Source organism: Moschus berezovskii, chromosome 3 (assembly GCF_049115385.1).
Source record: "Moschus berezovskii isolate FMDL1 chromosome 3, NW_MosBer_1.0, whole genome shotgun sequence".
In the NCBI taxonomy this organism is placed as follows: domain Eukaryota; kingdom Metazoa; phylum Chordata; class Mammalia; order Artiodactyla; family Moschidae; genus Moschus; species Moschus berezovskii.
Window position 1 is genome coordinate 34,070,884 of NC_142462.1, and position 21,332 is coordinate 34,092,215.

General features: G+C 36.9%; 1 protein-coding gene across 4 annotated transcripts in view; it reads left to right on the forward strand.

Annotated features, from left to right (window-relative positions):
• The window catches only part of LOC129552284 (histone deacetylase 9), a 716,367-nt gene that overhangs the window by 681,723 nt on the left and 13,312 nt on the right, over nucleotides 1-21,332 (forward strand). For all 4 annotated transcript variants that reach the window (XM_088833594.1, XM_088833606.1, XM_088833586.1 and 1 more), the window contains 3 exons: nucleotides 6,352-6,474; nucleotides 9,379-9,589; nucleotides 10,247-10,464. In XM_088833594.1, the coding sequence (XP_088689720.1) occupies nucleotides 6,352-6,474; nucleotides 9,379-9,589; nucleotides 10,247-10,464 (552 nt within the window). The remainder of the gene's footprint in view (nucleotides 1-6,351; nucleotides 6,475-9,378; nucleotides 9,590-10,246; nucleotides 10,465-21,332) is intronic.

Here is a 21,332-nt window from a genome sequence, read left to right on the forward strand (position 1 = left end):
GATTCTACTCCCTTTTTGCTGTTTAGGAAATAGGAAAGTAAAACTGTATTTCAGGCTCTTCTTGAGGCTTAGGTGAAAAGGAAATTTTCTCTCTTATAATTCATCTGTTCTGTGTAATTTAGATAAAGGTTAAGACAGAAGCAAGAGAAGAATTTACTTTTAAGTCCAGGCTAAAGAAACAGTGCCGTGAATTCAGATATTCTAGCCTTGCATTCAGAAGGCTACCAAGTAACCCGGCTGCAAAACCAACTATTTGGTCGCCATTGGTTAAGTCACTGAACTTGCCCTAAATCTTAGATTTATTTATCTAATAAAGATAGTATTACTAATAGCTACCCCAGCAGCTTTGTTGTGGAGCATCAGTATTTGGAAGGCAGGTGGTAAATTGTGGAACAAATTCATTTTTTGTTGTTATTAATACGACTCGTAGTAGGGAAAACTCATTAGTATGTTTGTCTGGAAGCCAGCAAATCTCATGTGAGAATGAGCTTCCATATGCTCTGGCCACTTCTGTTCTATTTCTCTGGTTTCTTACACATGCCCTGTCCCAAACTCGGCATCGCTGGAGCTACTTGGTTTCCCCATTTGTAAACTTGGTTGGGGTGCTGAAACCTCAGGAGTTTCTATTTCCAACTCCAGTCAGAGATGTCTTTACCTATCTAGTTACTTTATTGTTAATACTGTAGGCCTGTGGGTTCAAATATGTTTCCATGAATATCAGCACCATTATTTTAGGCTCGGTAGATTTATTTGATAGCTATTTTAACAGTAGCCAAGCAGCTGGTTTATTTCTAGTTGAACATTAGTGGCTGGCTCTGCTCTGCGATTTTTAAAATAATTTTTTCCAGCAGATACAAACGATTTTAAAAATGGATTCTAATAACAAGATTAAGTACTCTAAAATCGTTTGAAATGTCACTTGTTTTGCCCCAATCTCACATGACTCATTTGCCAATTGTTTCATAATAGTTGTTGTGACATTTGCTGTAAATGTTATGCTCTTCTGAGTGGGTGTAGAGCTTCAGTTTTAGATGGCTGCAAATAAGACACTCCTCATCCAATCCCCCAAGGGAAAAGAGGTTGCTATGACAAAAGAATCATTTACTAGGAATAACATGAGTCAATATTGTAAACCAAGACTTTTAACAAAACATCAGTGACTTTTAAATACAAAGGAAGCCCCGTCAAATAATTTTTTTTGTCTACAAACCATTATATAGTAATACATTCTTGAAAGCCAAGTGAAAGTGAGTGTGTGTTAGTTGTTCAGTTGTCTCCAATTCTTTGAGACCCTATAGACTGTAACCCACCAGGCTCCTCTCTCCATGGGATTCTTCGGGCAAGAATACTGGAGTGGGTTGCCATTCCCTTGAGTGTCCAGTAAAAATGAAAACTTAGAAATTTTTACTGCCTAAAAAATATATCACATGGCGATTTTAATTTTCTATCAGCTGTCTGAAATGAGAAGAGGAAATAAATACCATCCTGAAAAATACCATGAAAGCCATAGGCAAACATTAAATGATTATGAACTTTTTAAAAATTTTCATTGTTTACTTGTTTGTTTTTAATGTGGCTCTTCTTTTTATTTAGATAGACTAAGTTTAGGGATGTGGAACCTTTTATTAAAGACAAAACAGTTTGAGGCTTACAAGCGTGTCTTCCCAGATGCCACTCTAAGAGAACAGACATTACCTGGTAGATCTAGTCAGCTGCTCCCATCTTAGGAGCTGCCCTGAGTCATAAGTCATGGATCAGTGGAGCTTGAGTGTAGGATACTTTGACCACACTGTTTTACACCAGTCCAGACTACTGCTCACCAAAACCTTATATTTATATTCCTTTTCTAATGCTTATGCATATTGTATATAATTTTGAACATGCAGCAACTTAAAATTTTTGCATCCACTTTTTCTATGAGCTTCTTAAAAAGAAGGATGACATAGTTAGTGTTTTGTCAAGGGTCATCTGTTGACTTCTTTGTCTTAAGAGTAAGAAAGGTAATCCTTCCCTCCCTCTCTCCCACCCTTCCTTTCCTACTCCCTCCCTTCCTCCCTCCCTCCTTACCTCCTATCCCTACTTCCATTTTCTTTGTCCCTATAGGAAGTCATTTCCTCCTGTTTTCTTGTTTGCTTGTATGGTTTCTTACATGAAACATGTATCTTTTGCTTTGTGCTCATGAATTTTAATGGGTATAAATGGTTTGGTGTCATCAGTCTCTTTCCATTTCTTATTTTTATGACTGATCATGTCTTGTTACACCCAGTCATACAATGGATACATATACCTAATAGTTTGCTTTTAATCACTGTAGTAATCCATGGCGAGCACCACTCCATTTTACCTACCTATTCTCCAATTGGATGCCCCAGGGACCTCCAGTTCTCACACCACCAAAAATGCTCCAGTATTTGTGTATATGCATCACCTTGTAACTAAATGAGAATTTCTTGAAGAGCAGAAGAATCTCTAGGTCATGGTGTACAGTGCTGAAATGTTCTCCAGAATAGCTATGCCAGTACGCAGTCTCTCACCAGTAATGTGTGATGGTTTTTACTTTCTTGGATCCCTTGAACATTTAACAATGTCTATTTTTCTAATTTTTGCCAGTGTCCATTTCATAAGATAAGTTGATTCTTTTGATTGAAACCAATGTCTTCTTGATTTCAAGGGCTAAATAAATAGATCTACTGAAATACATGTAATTTTTCAGTGTATGGGTATTTTATTATTAATAAAATATTAATTATATTTAAATATTATCCATAAGATATTGTTCCAGTTGCAATGATGATGAGAAAAGTAATTCAAACTTGAAGGTCATTATTAAAATATGGATAGGCCTCCCCTGCCCCAACACCTGGTTCAGTCATATCCCTCTTTCCAATATCATGCTCTTTCTGGTGAAATGCTAGTTATCCATCAGAGCCTAGTTTAAAATTGACAACCTGCTTTGTGCCATTGAAGTGTTTTAACCATACTCTAATTCTGGTAATTATTACAGGTCATTAGAAACAGTTCTCCACTTTGCTTTGCACTTGTGTGGTCTAGGGCATCTTTGTACCCTTCCCACCCTATACCACCCTGTTGTTGTGTTGGGTGTGTCACTTAGTCGTGTCCGACTCTTTGCAACCCTATGGACTGTAGCCCGCTAGGCTCCTCTGTCCATAGGATTCTCCAGGCAAGAATACTGGAGTGGGTTGCCATTTTCTTCTCCAATACCACCCTGTTAATCTAACTTAATTGTAGTTCATTTTTTTGTGCATGTTAGGCGATAGCTCTTGTACATTAAATATTTCCATTTTATCTGATCACAGCAATAATTTCTGACTCTGAAAAATTTTTAGATTAAAACCATCTTCCCTGTGTTCTAATATGTGAAACGTTGGTATCTTAGCATAGCCCTGTTTGAAGGGGTGGATCAGTTTCAAAACTACTTCCTGGAAAAACCCTGGCCTTGCCTGGAAATACTTGTAAATTCACTGCAGTGCTAAGGTGGGGTTAACCTTCTAACCTTGCAAGATTGGTCAGGATCCTTCACTGATTCAGTGAAATGGCCCCTCTCACCATCTGTTCCTCTGACTTTCAAGTGTGTCTGCGCTCTTTTAGCAGTGTACAGTACAGCTCCAGTTCCCTATTTAGAAATATTAACCTGAAACAAATAGCCTGCTTCTATCAAAAAGTCAAATCAAAGAAAATTATTAAGATAATTTGAGAAAAACATTATTTCAGTTCTGTTGAGTCATTTGTGATTTTATCCATTGGAAGTTTATGTACATGCTGTGCTTGTTTCTTGTCAGTAAATTGAAGGAAACAAATTATGCCCAAGTCTCTGAAGTTCCATGATGTGATATATACCAGTTAATCTCTGTGGGAAGAGCCAACTCTGCCTAGTGAACTTAGGGACTTCGGACTTTCCTTGTTCCTCAGGAATTGTCTCCATGACTTAGAAATCCTCATGTCTATCAAGTCACCAGGGTTCTCCTTTCTTCTCACATGAGGCTCACTGTTGGACACTTTTATTCTTTTCCATAAGCCCTAAGACTAATTGTGCTCCTCTTTTTCTCTGAAGCTTCCTCCTTCTCCATACTTTTGTGTGGTTCCCTTGTCCTGCAATAATGGCTCCAGAGCAGTGCATAGCTTCTGGAGCAGTACCTGACAACAAATCATCCAGCCTTGATCACTTTAAAAGTTTTATTGCTGATCCTACTGGGAACCAGATTTAGGGCAATCACTCAGTTCCTTCATCCATAACGAGAATATAAGGTGTGCTGGAGAGTGTATGCGAGGACTATGGTCGATGCCCTAGAACTCCCTGTCATAGGCCTTGAGACATGGTAGGTGCTGTCCTAGGAAATAGCATGAAACCACAGGGGTCCAAAATCTCACAGTATGAACATTCCCTAGTCCCTTCACTTTAGCCAGAAGCTCCTGTAAGCAGCCAATGTACTATTGCAGTTATTACACATGAGAAGAAACCTTTTTCTCACTTTAGTATAGATTTGCTTCCTATGATGAAGTGGGAAGTTGTCACATAAATGCTGTCTGGGAAACAAAAGATAACCTGTTTTGTGAGGTTGTGGTAACTTTTGGTGTCATTCCCATAGTGCATGTCAAGTCTCTGCTGTGGAACACAGATATAACCTTGAATGAGTATTGTACATGATTTAAAGTAATTGTTTTCACACATTTATTTCTCTTCCATGAATACAGATAAGCAGATGAAATACCCTTTTATTATAAATGACTGCTTGCTGCCAATAAGGTTGTTAAAGTATTTTGCTTCCTCATATACATTTTTATTTGCATTCAGGTATATATTCTATACTTTAAATTCATGGTAAAAGCATATAGTATAAGCAAAATCAGTCTTATGAATCTTGGCTTTTTAAATTAGAGCAAATCTACAACCATTGTTGGTATCTCCTTAAATAAAATTGCAATATCATACATTGTAATGATAAAATCTTTTCCAACAATCTTCATGGGTTTTCAACAACTTTAATTTTGGAAAGACTTGCATATAAACTCAATGTAGTGTTAAAAGTTTCAATGCATTTCTTGCTTTTCATGAAGAAATATCTGACTTGTTCTTTTAAGAAAAAACAAACTCTGAGTTAGTTTGGAATTCCAAGTTGCAATGAGAAGAGTCCACCTTTAGCCTTCTGCTCTTATTATGTTAAGACTACGACTCATCTCCAAACAAACATATGATTGAGGTGATGTTTTGCAATAACATCCTGTGTTTTGGTGGTGCATCACTCTTCAGTGACATTCTGAGGTTGCATTGTATTAGCACATGATATTTTCCCCAGTTAATTGATATCCCAGGTTTGTCCAGAGGAAAATCTACAGCTCCCCCAAACATACTTGACAAGTTATTATATTTACTTTAGTCAAAGCCCGTGTGTGCAATATCCCTCTTGGAGGTGGTCTCTTATTGGAGTCCCATATGCTTTTTGTTTGGGAAGAAAGCAGTCACTGTGTCATACTGTTACATGGAGTATTCTTTTTCAAGGATGTTGTTCCCTTGGGGACCATATCAGGCCAGAGTTCCTTAGTCGAGTAAGACCTTTGTAACTCTTATTGTTTAAGAGTTCTGGGAGGGAAGCAAGAATTAAACAGAAAATGTAATTCAAGCAACCATATTAGGCCACATGTGGGAAAACACGACTGTTGGTATTGGATTAAAAAAAAAAAGGTTATTTGTTGTAAAAAGGACCATGATGCCAAAATGTTCAAGGTATTCCAGTGTAAATGAAGACTAGTGAGGCCCAGGGAACTCATAGCATTTTCACATTTACTTTAGTTTCTGAATATGAATGACTTAAAAAACAACAGACGGAGTTGTCTATTCACAGAAACAATGATATGATTAGTTAGTATATCCTACAAGGCGATATTTAAGATTTTCTTCTGTGTGTTTTCCCATCAGTAAAATGATATTTAATCCATATGAGAATAATGATTATAGTGGCATTACATACATATTCATCACTCATTAACACAAAAATCTATTTATACTCATAAAGATTACTCAATTTAATTGTGTATTGCCAATTGATGACAAGCACACTGATTATATTCTGTAAAAGTAGAAATTTAAAAATTAATTTTTTCAAAATGAAATAGAAAGTCTTCTTCAGATATTACAATTATATCTGATGAAGAAAATTTTAGTTTAATTATTGCATTTAACATTTTTGGATACAGAAGTCATAAAATACTTGTGAATTCTTCATTAAAATACTTAAATGTTTTGACAGATTATATTATAAAACCTATTTTCTGACTTTGTGATATTATAATATTGTGGGAATCCCCTTTCACTTTTTTTTTTTTTTTAAATAGAAAATGGTTTCACAGCAACGCATTCTAATTCACGAAGATTCCATGAACCTGCTCAGTCTTTATACCTCTCCCTCTTTGCCCAACATCACCCTGGGTCTTCCAGCAGTGTCAACCCAGCTCAATGTAAGTCGTTACCATGCACTGGCCTAAAGCAGCTCGAGGACTATTTTCCTAGGGGACCTCTCATTCTTTACTTGTATATTTAAACTTCGGGGAAAGTAGTAGTCTAGTAGTGGTAGTCTACTTCTCCTTCACTATTTGCTGAGTTGTTGAAAGATACTCAGTTTGACCTCATATTAAAGAATCATATTGATTCACATCATAATATATAAAAATAATAACGAATATTTATATAATGCTTTGTAGTTTTAAAAAAGAAAGCAGTCTATAGGTATATTATTTTGCTAGCTCCACACAACCATCCCATGAAACAGATTACAGACCACATTTTAATAGAAGCAGCAGCCGAGACTTGGAATGCATAAAAGTCCAGGATCACAAGCCCAGCAAATAGCAGACCTGGACCTCAACTCAGGCCAATCCTGAGAGGGCAGTATCCGAAGCACAGCAGCATGTTTAAAGAGTTTATTTTGTGAATGACTTTATTTTGAGAATTTAGGTCCCTGAGTCTGTGGTAGTGAAGAATATATATCTGGAAAACATCTCTGAGAACAATATTAAACTATTCCTTGGAAATTCAAGTCTCAACAACTGAAGTAGGATTTTTTGGAGGTAATTGTCCAGCTAGCAGAAGATAGCAATAATTATATTTCACACATATTCCCTAAAATAATATAAATGTTAGCCATAGTAAAAGATTTTTAAACTTGAATAATTTATCTGTGAAAGGTTATTAAATTAAATTAGGCAGAGGTCATATGATACATTTAGTTTAAAGAGAAATCTGTTCCAATCCTTGGCACCAATTTTGCCAATTTTTAAATGGCTTCAAGAGTCTGGCAAGTCTTCCATTGAGTCCATCTTGTCAAATTCATATCTTTTACAATATGACCACATCAGGAAATTATAAAGAGTTGACCATTTTGTGACTATTTGCAGAATATGAACCCTATCCTATATTCTGCTAGTTTATGTACAGTCATGCTTACGGTGACATTTTTAAATGATAAATTTTATGATTATGTTCAATACACATTACAAATCTATCTAAAAGATAACTTACTATGTTTGATCTTGTAATAGAGTAGAATGTTATCTTAGGTGATACAGTAATAATCTATACTAGTGAGGAAAAAGCAAAGTTTGGAATTTGTTTTCTATCTGAGGATTAAAGAAGACAGACTTTAAAAACTCTAAATTCAGCTATGCCCTTGAAATTCTACATGAAGCATTTGTAAACAATTGACTAGTGAGAAGGAAAAAGAAATTAGGGATTAAATAAAACAAATACTTATGGATGATATGTTCAAATCTTCACTTATTAAAAATTATTTTCCAAAAAAAAATTATATTCTTCTGTTCCTCTTTTTTCTGTTTCTTCTGGTGATGAGCAAATACTAACACAAAAACTTACAACATATAAGTTTTCTACTGTTTTTTTTTGCATGTTCTAAGTCACTCCTACTAGCTAATACAAACACACTACTTTTAATGTGGTCAGGGAGCATTTTTCCCCAAAGTACCAAGTACTAAAAGTCAGCCTATTAAATGTTTCAATGATAATACCATTTGGTACCATTGGATGAATAGACCAGTGTGGTTTGGATTGAAGTTTCATTTTTTTTTGCTTCCATTTTGGTGTGTATGAGGTATATCATAATTAATTTTTCAAGCTTAGCATTGCTTTGGCAAAGGGATCTCTAATGTTCTATTTCCCCACTGAGTAGTGGGAAATTTTAAGGAGAAGAAGCCAGGAGAAAGAATCACTTCTAGATTACACATTGCATTGACTTGTTGTGTGACAGAGACAAACCATTTACCTCTTTGTCCTTCAATTTCCCCATCACTGAAAATTGCTTTGCTTCCCTGGCGCACAGCAATTTTGAAAGATGAAACATGAGTTTTGAAAAGAAACATGCCACATAATTTTGAGGTATTAGACCTCTGCTTTTGTAATACCAAAATGACCACCATTCATTAAGTTTTTTGACTAGGAGAATTCATTATTGCTATTGATGATATAATTATTATTGCCTTATTACTATGTTATCATATATTTCAAGTTCTTAATAGCAATTTTAGGTGATATCTAATTTCACTTGTAGTTTATTTTATTAAACAAAAGTATCTGGAGTATCATTTTCAATATTTAGAGATTTTGGATTCTATTATGAATTAATATAAAATACACATTTAAATAAAATTTCTTCATATTTTGTATAATCTTTCATTGACTTATCTCAAGAATTTTATTTTAAAAATTAAATATTAGACACCCACAGCTCTGTGAATGTATTAGAGGACATATAAAGAGTGAATTTTTCTGCTTGAAACTCCTGAATTACAAACCATTTTATATCCAGCTTTTAATCTCTATTGTATAGTCATGAGTTTAGCAATCTGAATAAATTTTACTTTTCTAATATACCTTTTACTTAAGCAGTATGTTAAAATATTTTAGAAATAAACTTCCCAGTTACTAAGCCTAAAATAAATATAATTTTTAATGTTTTAGAAAAAGTTTTATTTGGGCTTCAGTAGGAAATGGCAACCCACTCCAGTATCCTTGCCTGGAAAATCTCATGGACAGAGGAGCCTGGTGGGCTGCAGTCCATGGGGTCGCAAAGAGTCGGGCACGACTGAGCGACTAACACTTACTTACTTACTTACAATGATACACAATACTAAACTGTCTCCAGTGCTCCAGCTTTGTTTTTTTTCTCCTATGTTCATTCACTTAGTTCAAAAGACATACTGCTGTCCATTTTCACTTCTCAGCCATTGGGTAAGATAAGACTTTTTGTTGGCAGGGGAAATTATGGAATGAGAAACCAGTCTAATGATTTACAGACCTAGTGACCCATATGGATGAAAGTGGATTAACATCTTTATTATTTCTTGACACAGGCTTCAAATTCACTCAAGGAAAAACAGAAGTGTGAGACCCAGACACTCAGGCAAGGTGTTCCTCTGCCTGGGCAATACGGGGGCAGCATCCCGGCGTCGTCAAGCCATCCCCATGTTACTTTGGAGGGAAAGCACAACAGCAGCCACCAAGCTCTCCTGCAGCATCTATTATTGAAAGAACAAATGAGACAGCAAAAACTTCTTGTGGCTGGTAATTTATAATGGCATCTTTTGTAGGTTATGTTAGGGCTTTTGTTTTTATCAGCAAGCCAACGTAATGTCTCTTTGCCTCAAGACCTAGTAAAAATTCACATTGTTATGCAGAGGTTTCCCTGATACCTAGTACTGTGGAAAAGACTATTACCCATATTTATTCCTCTAGATCTGTGGAGAAAAACTCACCTTATTTAACCTTCAGATATACCAGAGTGGACTGTAGATGAGTCATTGATCAGTTGCGTATCTGCCCAATGCGTTGGCATTTTTGCCTCCACCCTACCCAATCTGGGCATCCCTAGTGGCTCAGATGGTAAAGAGTCTGCCTGCCATGCAGGAAACCCAGGTTCGATCCCTGGGTCTGGAAGATCCCCTGGAGAAGGGCATGGCAACCCACTCCAATATTCTTGTCTGGAGAATCCCATGGACAGAGGAGCCTGGCTGGCTACATTCCATGGGGTCTAAGAGTGGGATAAAACTGAGTGATGAACACACCCAACCTAGCCTTCTTCTGATATTTGCCCAATAGTATACTGCTTTTCATAATACTTATCCCATAGCTATTTTCTGTAGCTTCTTGTCTTTTCTTAAATTGTGTCTGTGTCTCTGTAAGTACCTATATATATATTTTTTTTTTTTTTTTTCTTTTCAGGTGGAGTTCCCTTACATCCTCAGTCTCCCTTGGCAACAAAAGAGAGAATTTCACCCGGCATTAGAGGTACCCACAAATTACCCCGACACAGACCCCTGAATCGAACCCAGTCTGCACCTTTGCCTCAGAGCACCTTGGCTCAGCTGGTCATTCAGCAGCAGCACCAGCAGTTCCTAGAGAAGCAGAAGCAATACCAGCAGCAGATCCACATGAACAAGGTAAGTTCCCAAGCCATGTCAACACACCACATCCACCGGTGTGGAATCTGGGGTTCTCATCACTAATATGGGCGTACAAGAGAGAATGTTGGTGTCCATCACAATGATCTGGAGACTGCCCTCCTGGCTCTGCTGTCAGGGCTCAAGGACACCATCACAGTACCACTGTCTTCTCCATCACTGCATGCATAGGACATTTGTAGCAAAATTGAGGTCCTAGGTTTGTAGCAAAATTGAGGTCCTAGATTTGTAGCAAAATCGAGGTCCTAGATTGGAAAGTCTTTTCTGACTGAGTACATATCTGAATGCAGCGGCACATACAGGAATGCGTGTGCAGAGCCCCATGTTTTGTTACTGCAGTAAAAGTTTGAGGCAGAGTTGAAGTTTGCACAGGTGTTGGCAGCTATGGCAAGGTTAGCCAGTTAGGCGTTTCTCTGCAACTTGTATGTATCCATGTTACATTTGTTTTTTAATATGTCCGACTTTTAGTCCAGTCAGTGGTGAAGCAGTTTCTCGGCAGCTTGGGTAGTCTCTCTGTGTCAGAAATGAACAGCAGAGGACTGAGTCATAGCATATCCTCGGGAGCTCTCCTGCTGAGGCAGCCACAGACAGTCATTCTAATATAATGTGTCACACGGTCCAGGAGAGCATTTTCAATGAGTCTGTAAGCAAAACTGGTCTGTACAGTGTTTAGCCACTGTTCTCTGCTATGGTAGCCTTACAAAGGAGAATCCTTTCATTTCTGGAAAATGAAAGGTCCTGAATATCAATATTCTATCCTTTCTCCTTTGTTTCTATATTACCTACAAATATCTGATAAAGGCATTATATTGGAGAAGGCAATGGCAAACCACTCCAGTACTCTTGCCTAGAAAATCCCATGGATGGAGGATCCTGGTAGGCTGCAGTCCGTGGGGTCGCTAAGGGTCAGACATGACTGAGCAACTTCACTTTCACTTTTCACTTTCACACATTGGAGAAGGAAATGGCAACCCACTCCAGTGTTCTTGCCTGGAGAATCCCAGGGACGGGGGAGCCTGGTGGGCTTCTGTCTATGGGGTCACACAGAGTCGGACACGACTGAAGTGACTTAGCAGCATTGAGAAACAATGTCCTGTTTACTTATAAATGGATAGCTAAAAATTGGCTAAGTATGTGAGTGCACAATCATATTATGATATAAGCAAAACAGGGCTTCCCAGGTGGTACTAGTGGTAAAGAGCCCGCTTGCCATTGCAGGAGACATAAGAGACGCGAGTTTGACCCCTGGGTCAGGAAGATCCCCTAGAGGATGAGATGACAATCCACTCCAGTATTCTTGCCTGGAGAATCCCAGGACAAAGGAGCCTGGTCGGCCACAGTCCATAGATTTGCAAAGAGTTGGACACAACTGAAGCAACTGAGCATAAACGAAACAAAACCTCATGGGCAAAGGTCTAATAATCTTTCTGATTTTAAGAGAAGGGGATCTTTATCATACGCTCACCTTATTGCAGGTGGGATTAGAGATGTTTTCTCATCTTTGGCCTCCATCTTAACAAGACAGAGACATGAAGGTAGCATGGACTGAAGAGCACGATACTAAACACAAATTCCCCCAGCCCAACCCTTTGCATGTTCACAAATGATGTGTATGTGTGTATATTGGGGTGGGGATGGCTGGGAGTGCCAGCTGCCTCTCCGGTCATCATTTGCTGCTCTGCAGATTGTATTTCACTATATTTCAGACTCTTTCTATTAGTATATCATCAGGTTAATGCCTATCTTATTGCTTCAGTATTTCTCTAAATTTATCTAATTATCTTAGATAAAATCAGTCTTGTCAGAGGAGAACTGATTTTTCTCCTTTTATAATGGCATATTACTCCTTGTCCTCAATGTCATTCTGCACATTTACTGTGTTATGGTAGAGTTATGTTGATTTGTTTCTTTTGTGGTTTATTAGCACAGCTTAAAATTACCAGGTATTCTTGAAACATTATCCAGTATGAAAGGAAAGGCTGGAAATTCTTACTTTTCACCTCACAATATTTTAATCTGGAATTAGATTCATTTAGAAAAGTAGTAGTTGTTGTTATTTAATTGCTAAGTCATGTCCAATTCTTTTGCAACCTCACAGACTGTAGCCTGCCAGGATTCTCTGTCCGTGGGAAGAAGAGTAATATCTGATTGTGAATACACTTTCTGCTACTCGGTTCTATTTCCTAGAACTATATGGAGGTGTATTCTATTACAGGTATATTAAGTAAATTGATCCCTTTGAAATCACCATCTACAGATGATTTCTATGAATACCTTTAAGAATATTTTGGAATACATTTTTTTATTATCTAGAGTTCCCACTGCTTCAAATTCAAGTGGTATGTTAATATTGGACGAAATTATTGTATTTTAGTACACACTCGAGATTTTGACAGGCAGATGCTAAGCTCAGTCACATGAAAGAAACTAAGATGGAAAGCAGGCATTTGCATTTCAGAAATGAGAAAAGCAAATCTTATCAGAGACCTTCTTCCATGTGGAGCTGATTCTTTGGACTCTGTTAAGAATTCCTCCCAAAATTAGAAACAAACCTACACTACATGTTTGTACAGTGGTTTGATTATTAAATCTTGTCTTAATTAGGCAAAATGAAGCCCAGAAAACTTCAAAGTACAAAGCTGATCTTTATATATTAACCTCTCTCAACTTGGGTGTTTAGATTACTCAAGCAGGTCTCTCCTTGGCTTTTCTCCTTGTATGTATTCCATATGTTTAATCAAGAATCAAGATGGCATATACACACTGGTTATTCTCCAGATTTTGAAAATACTTCACCTGTCCTCAATTGTCTAAGGGAATAGAGAGGAATTTTCTTAAATAAATATTGAACTCCATCCCATTCTATGGTATTCAGAATAGAACCACTAATGAGTGAATTGCTACTGTTCACCTTTTCCGTGAGGTAGTGAAAACATTTATTTCACGTCAGGAGAAGGCAAACTTAGATGCCAAAAGAAAACAGGTTTATGCATAATAATATATTTATGGGTATCATGTAGAATAACCATTAATGAGAAATAACCACAGAAACTTTAATTTATATCTTTTCCCCCTCTGTTATCATGGATGAATCTTTAGTGACCCATCAAACAGCCAAAGAGTTGGCATCATAAACACATAGTCCTTACTCTCTTGTGATATCTATTACAGCAGGACATATAGGCACATATGCAGATATAAGTGTATAGGTGACATATTTTATATGTCTTTTCCTTTTATTCCCTCCAATTTGCTTTATGGTTCTTTTTTGAGGAATTTATGAGCTTTGAGAAAAAATCAAGTGAGAAGAAAAGAAAAAATAAGCAGATTTATCTCTAAATTTACATTATATTAAATATGATTAGCCTTCCTGGTATGAAATTTTTAATGACTAATTTGAATTGCTAATAATCTTTAGAAGAATTAGAAGCAACAGTACACTTTTTCAGAGCTCTTTGTACAGTGATCAACTTACTAAATTTTAAAGACTTTTTCATATCTTGCTATTATTTGAATGCATTTATGAAAGCAGTCAGTCATATTTGTTATAAGAATACAATGTAAATGTTATTAAGCATACTAAACAATTTGCCTACCTACTACTTAAATGACATTTACATGGGAAATTTGTGTGTCATAAGATGCTAAAGCTCATGTAAGTATGTTTTAAGTGCTTAATAGCTTAGCAGAAATATCCCTAGAATGGGTTTGTATTGTATTTGTATTGCTATATCTACCAGAAAAGAATGGGACAAGCTAAAAAAAAAAGTGGAAAATGTCAGATTGTTTTATCTTTGCTTATAAGTTTGTATATTTTGTTTTTACTGAAAGCATTTTGAGAAGCTTAACCATAAGAAAATCATGGCTAACAACATTTGTTCTCTTGGCTTTTTTTTTTTTTTGAGACATTTGAAAAATTCAGAAATACATCTAAACAGTTTTATTGCTAATATATAGTACCTTCATGTTTAAAAAAACATTAAAGAAAAGGTTTTTAATATGAGGATCAAAGAAGACTGTTACTTTTGCCAGTATCTTTTAATTTTTTATTAGAAAAAAATGATTTTCTAAAATAAAATTTTCCTTTTAAATACCAAATAGCAAACAAAAATATAGGAGAGCACTGGCAGTTTTCTTCTGAACCCTTTTCAAGTTTAAATATTGCCACAGATTTTCTGGTAAAAACTATGACTGATGAAAACAAAATACCACAGTTTCTTGGACATTTTTATGATTTTTGAAGGAGTACTGTGACTACTGCCTGATGAATAGAAGGGCAAATGTCAAGTCACATCACTCTCTGAATGACACACAGAAATTTTCCAAAGTATATTCAGGCATCTTTATTGTGAGAAAATTTGACATAGATCTCTGTCCCCCTTCCAAATAACAACATTGGTGTTTGAATTATTTCTTAGTTATAGTATTAATAACATTGATTGCTGCCTAATTGTTTCTATTTTAACTAAAATTTTATATCTTTTCTAATACCTATGTTTCTCATATTCATCTTTTCAAATCTGTATGAGAAGAAATTTTAAGAAAATTATTTTTTATTTCAATACTTATTTGAATGACGTAATCTATGCAAGGGGCTTCCCTGGTAGCTCAGCTGGTAAAGAATCCGCCTGAAATGCAGGAGACCACAGTTCGATTCCTGGGTTGGGATGATCCCCTAGAGAAGGAGTAGGCTACCCACTCCAGTATTCATGGACTTCCCTGGTGGCTCAGATGGTAAAGAATCCTTCTGCAATGTGGGAGACCTGGGTTCGATCCCTGGGTTGGGACAATGCCCTCAAGGAGGGCATGGCAACCGATTCCAGTATTCTTGCCTGGAGAATCCCCATGGACAGAGGAGCCTGGTGGGCTACAGTCCGTGGGGTCACAAAGAGCCTGACACGATTGAGCAACTAAGCACAACAAGAATCTATGTAAGTATCCACTTAGCAAATAATTACTGAATTCTTACTTGATTAGTACCAGACACTATTTAGGCAGTCAGAAAACAGCATTCGGCATCCTCACGGAACTTACCATATGGGCTGCAGGGGACTGAAATATTCCAGTAAATAGCAAAACAATGTATTAAGTATCGGGATAGAGGACATAAGGAAGGAAATTGTTTCCTTTGAGGAAACAAGTTTGAGCCTTGTTTAGTTTCTCTCAGGATTAGCGTGTGCTGTTTACATATCTTCCTCTCCATTCTCTGTCTCTGTCTTTCTGTCTCTTTCTCTCTGTCTTTCCCCCTCTCTCTCTTTCTCTCCCTCCCTTACTCCCTCTCTCTTTCTTTGTAAAATGCTCTGTGATAAATATCTTATGCATTCCTATGACTGGCTATCAGCCAACACTTGAAAAAAAAACCCACACAAATCATGAGATGATATCTTATACATGTCAAGGTTCACTCTAGATATAAGTATTTATTATATATTTGTTACTATGATACTTAGGCATTTTGACATGAGAGGTATTTTATCATAATAAAAATACATCTAAGACAAGAGCAGTAAAGGGGAGGCTGAGCAGATGTCCTGCGTTGCCCTTATTAAAACAGGTAGATTTTTATGTCTGACAAGCAAGGCATGAATATAATTAAGCTCAAATGCTGGTACGAAGCTAATGGGGAGCGTTCATCAGGTTTGGAAGAGAATTTGACCCTTTGTTTGAGTAGCATCTATTGTATTCCTTTTCTTGACATAATTTTCTAGCATAAATGTTACATTTTCTCTTTAACTTCTAATGATTCATACTCATTTCTTGTCCCCAGTAATGCATCCAGAACAGCCTAGAGAAGAATTTTCTTTCATGCCTGTGGTCACATACACACATGGCATGGTTTTCTGTGTGCGTGTATATTTCTTCTTATAAAGTGTCCTTAAGGCCATGTCTAAATTTTGTGCAAAGTGTGTATTTTCCCAAGGAGATTAATTTGAACAACAATTACATAGACATTTACAATCCCAAAAGTTTACATATTTTGAAGTCACACTTCATATTAGTTTATTTTAATAAGGTTAATTCTATCCGTGCCTTACTTGTAAGATGAAAATTTTGTGAATAATTACATAAGGACCATGTACCAATTTTTGCTTTTTTTTTTACACCTGTTTCTCCTAGTGTGTCTTTTCCTCCCCATCTTTTACACAACTTGCATCTCTCCAGAATGTTTCCCAAAGGAACCTTAGGGATAGGTTCCTTTAAGTGGTGCCAGCTCTTTTCTCTGTATAGGCTCTTCTATGAGCTGGGACACCACGCCAGCATTCTTATGTGTATCATCTCCTCAAACTATAATACACTTTTCTTTTTTTTTACTATAAAGAAAGTTAATTTTCTTCTTAGTTCTTTTGTAACTAAGTTGACCAAGATAACCAGGTTAGTAGTGGTCAGAGCTGGGATGCCAGCATAGGTTGTCTGACAAAAAATCCTGTCTTTAACCTAAACTTGGGCCAGTGATTTTCAGTGTTGTTTTTTATCACCAAGGAGACAAGATTTTCCTAATTTTATTTTTGCCCAAAGTAGGAAACTTAACAATGAAAAACACGGCAAACAAACCAACAAAAAAGGAAGGTCATCTTATTTTTTAGGTATTGGTTTGGATTTGCCAGGATGAAGAAATCCCATTTCCTGACCTTGATTCCTAGTTCTCAATGCATTGCCTTCCATCCAGTTACTCCCTTGGAAGTGTCTTTACATGGACCCAGTGGTGGTACTTCCGGATATTCTCTTGACTTTCCAGTGGTGCAGTGTGAACGCAGTAGAGAAACAGCTACAGTAGAGAAATACTACAGCCAGGCATGCTTCACTCCTTTCTCCTGTGTTGTAACATTGCTATGTTCTTTAGATTGGGCAGACATTTTCTCACAGGAGTTCTGAACAAGCCTAAAGCTGAAAATCAACTGACTTCATCAGGTTCAACTGAAATGCAAATATTGGTATCTCATCTATGAGTGGTTGGAAAATGCCTTTTTTTAAGTTTTGAAAAATGGATGAGTAGAAACTTGAACTGGGCTTTCATTTAGGCGAGTCGGCATTACTGTTGTCAGGTTTAATTTCTCTCTATCCACATGACAGCTTGTTTTTATGCAGAGTCTTTAATCACCAATTTAGGATTACATTTTGCCCATTAGATGGATAGTATGTCCAAAAGCTTTAGCAGGCATTGAAAAGCAGTCTTAATTTTATAACTATAAAAAGCCTCCCAGATTATTTATCTATCTATAGAGGTTTATAAAAGAAACTTTGACTTTACCCTCAAATAGATGCTATTTCGACATGATTAGCCCAATGTAAACAGATCCTTGTAGGTATGTATTGAGCTTCAAAAAACCCACTTATGCTGTAGTACCAGCTTACATCATCACAGAGAATTCATATAGAAGCTTTTCATATAATTACAAGTCGATGGTTTAAAATATACAGAAAATGGCTTGTTGCTTTATTATTAGATGTGATGAAATCCTGTGTTTGGAAAAGAAACTAAATGACCATTTCAGTGGATTAATGTGTAACATTCATAAATGTTCCCAGTGCTCCTTTCATAACTTGAAGACCAAGGGAAGGACCTCGACCTTTCCTTTTCACTCTGCACTGTTAATCTAGTCAGAGATGCTTTTATTGAAGGAGAAAAACAATAGTTGGGCATGACTATGAGGTAAGAAAATAGGGGAAAGAAAACTATCTGGGGAATTGGACCATGTGAGTGCTTTGACTGATGTTGATTCCAGGAGTTCAAAAGGAGAGGGAAACTAAATAATTTCGTTGTTTCCCAACCTTGACAAATAGTTTCATTTGACAGAATGAAATAATTAAGTCTTACTAAGGAATTTTTAATATAACTAAGTGATTTGTAGACATGAAAACCATGAACATGTAGCAGTCTCTTTGTTAGAAATTTTGGATGCTTGTAAGTTCTTGATTTTAGTCTTTTTTTTTTCCCCTCTGTATCTTTCTTCTCTTTCTTTAAATATTTATGAAAACTAAGGAATTATAGTGACCCTGAAATGTCACATGGTCTGGAGTATTCCCATCCTTCATTCAGAATTGACTCCAGGGCTATGCTCTCATATCCTAAATATACCACTACTCTCTTGCTATCAGTTTAGTTATATCAACCAGCAATAAAAACTCACTTCTAAAAAATAATTTCCTGGCATGGAATAATTGATGTTCCAAAAAGATTTATTAGCAACCATTATGCTGCATCCTAGAAGTGAAAATAATATTAGGCATGTTTTTCCCCTTGAATGGCTCATAGTCTTGCAAGTAGATAATTCTAATCAAAGATAGGTCTACAGAATACATAGTTCCAATGAACTGCAAAATCTAGAATGCTGCTTAGCCTTTTCAACAGAAGTTTCTGATGCCCTGCACAATTATTTATTTGTTTTGCCATTATAGCCAAACTATAACCTCTTTGTCCACCAATGCTCTGATCTATACATTTTAGAGGTTTTTGGTGAGAATTACATGAGAAGATGTTCTGAAAGTGCTTTGTAAACATAGTAAGAAATCCTTACATTTAACACAGTATTTATATTCTTATATAGCACCAAGTGCTATTTTCCTCATTCTGTTCATGAAAATAGCTGTCTGGAAGTGGTAGAATATTTCTAAGACACACATTTTTCACTTCCCTCAGTACTACATCACTCTACTTTTTGTAAACCAGACCACTAAATTTTGTTCCAGCTATCTCTTGTATCTTTGTATTCATCATGAAGCTGACCTTTTTTTTTCTCTTTGGAACAATATTATGTTAGTTATTGAATTTTTTATTTATTTTAATTAAAGGCTAATTACTTTAAAATATTGTGGTGGTTTTGCCATACATTGACATGAATCCGCCATGGGTATACATGTGCTCCCCATCCTGAACCTCCCTCCCACCTCTCTCCCCATCCCATCCCTCAAGGTCATCCCAGTGCACCATCCCTGAGCACCCTGTCTCATGCATTGAACCTGGACTGGCAATCTATTTCACATATGATAATATACATGTTTCAATGCTATTCTCTCAAATCATCCCACCCTTGCCTTCTCCCAGAGTCCAAAAGTCTGTTCTTTACATCTGTGTTATTGAATTTTTTATTGAGGTATAATTCACACACTGTAATTTATTTTCCTTTTGCTGTGCAGTTGAATGATTTTTGACAAATGCACATCATCACATAATCACCACAATCAAGATATAGAACTATTCCCTCAGCTTCCAAAATTGCCCTGTGTTCTCCTTTGCAGTCAGTCCATACTCTTACTTCCATCCCCTGGCAAAGTAAAATTTTTGACCATTTAGGGAACATAAAACAAATCACAAGTATGAAGGATGGTGTATTGTTTTTTCTTTGTTATACCTTAAAAATTTTTTTTATTGTAGGATAATTGCTTTACAATGCTGTGTTGGTTTCTGCCATACCTCAACTTGAATCAGCCACAAGGATACGTATGTCCCCTCCCTCTTGAACACCCCTCCCATCTCCCTCCTCACCCCACCCCTGTCTCTGGGTTTTCACACAGCACTGGATTGAGCTCTGTATGTCACACAGCAAATGTCCAAAATATGCAAGCAGCTCGTACAGCTCAATACCAGAAAAACGAACAACCCAATCAAAAAATGAGCCAAAGACCTAAACAGACATTTCTCCAAAGAATTTGTAAAGACATACAGATGGCCAACAAATACATGTAAAAGTGCTAAACATCACTCATTATTAGAGAAATGCAAATCAAAACTACAATGAGGTATCACCTCACAAAGGTCAGAATGGCCATTATTAAAAAAATCTACAAACAATAATTGCTGGAAAGGATTTGGAGAAGGAAACCCTCTTGCACTGTTGGTGGGAATGCAAGTTGATACAGCTGCTATGGAGAACAGTATGGAGATTCCTTAAAAAACTAGGGATAGAACTACCGTAATGACCCAACCATCCCACTACTGGGCATATACCCTGAAAAAACCATAGCTGAAAGATACGCATGTGCCTCAATGTTTGTTGCAGCCCTTTATATAATAGCTAGGACATGGACGCAACCTAGATGCCCATTGACTGATGAATGAATACAGAATTTGTGGTACATATGCACAATGGAATATTGCTCAGATTAAAAACACACACATATTTGAGTAGTCCTAATGAAGTAGATAAACCTAGAGCCTAATATACAGAGTGAAGTAAGTTAGAAAGAGAAAGGATGGTGTGTTTTAAGAGCATGTAGACATCGGCCCTAAATGATCTAAAGCATAGAATGTTCAAGCAAAAAGAGACATAAGGATTCTTTGCCAAGGTCAGAAACCGATCGTCTGTGGACTGGATCCATTCCGTTGGACTGATGTCTTTGGGCTGCCTAGTGTCTTAAAAAGCACTCAATCTTTAAAGATAGAAAGATTTCAAATACAAATCTAGATTTCTGGCATTGTCTGAAAAATTGAAAAGTCTGGCTACACTGAGCCCATGGCATTTTTCACATGGCATTTACTGTTTGGTTTTCTTCTTGGTTGTCCTTTTTAAAGAGGACTTGTACTGAAGGAAACGGTAACCCACTCCGGTATTCTTGCCTGGAGAATCCCATGGACAGAGAAGCCTGGTAGGCTACAGTCCACGGGGTCGCAAAGAGTCGGACACGACTGAGCGACGGAACGGAACGGTACTGTTTTTGGAGAAGGAAATGGCAACCCACTCCAGTGTCTTGCCTGGAGAATCCCAGGGACGGGAGACCTGGTGGGCTGCCGTCTGTGGGGTCACACAGAGTCGGACACGACTGAAGTGACTTAGCAGCAGCAGCAGCAGTACTGTTCTTCAGTTTACCAGAGCGAGGGATTGATGAATAGGGAGAAAGGGAGCTGTTTA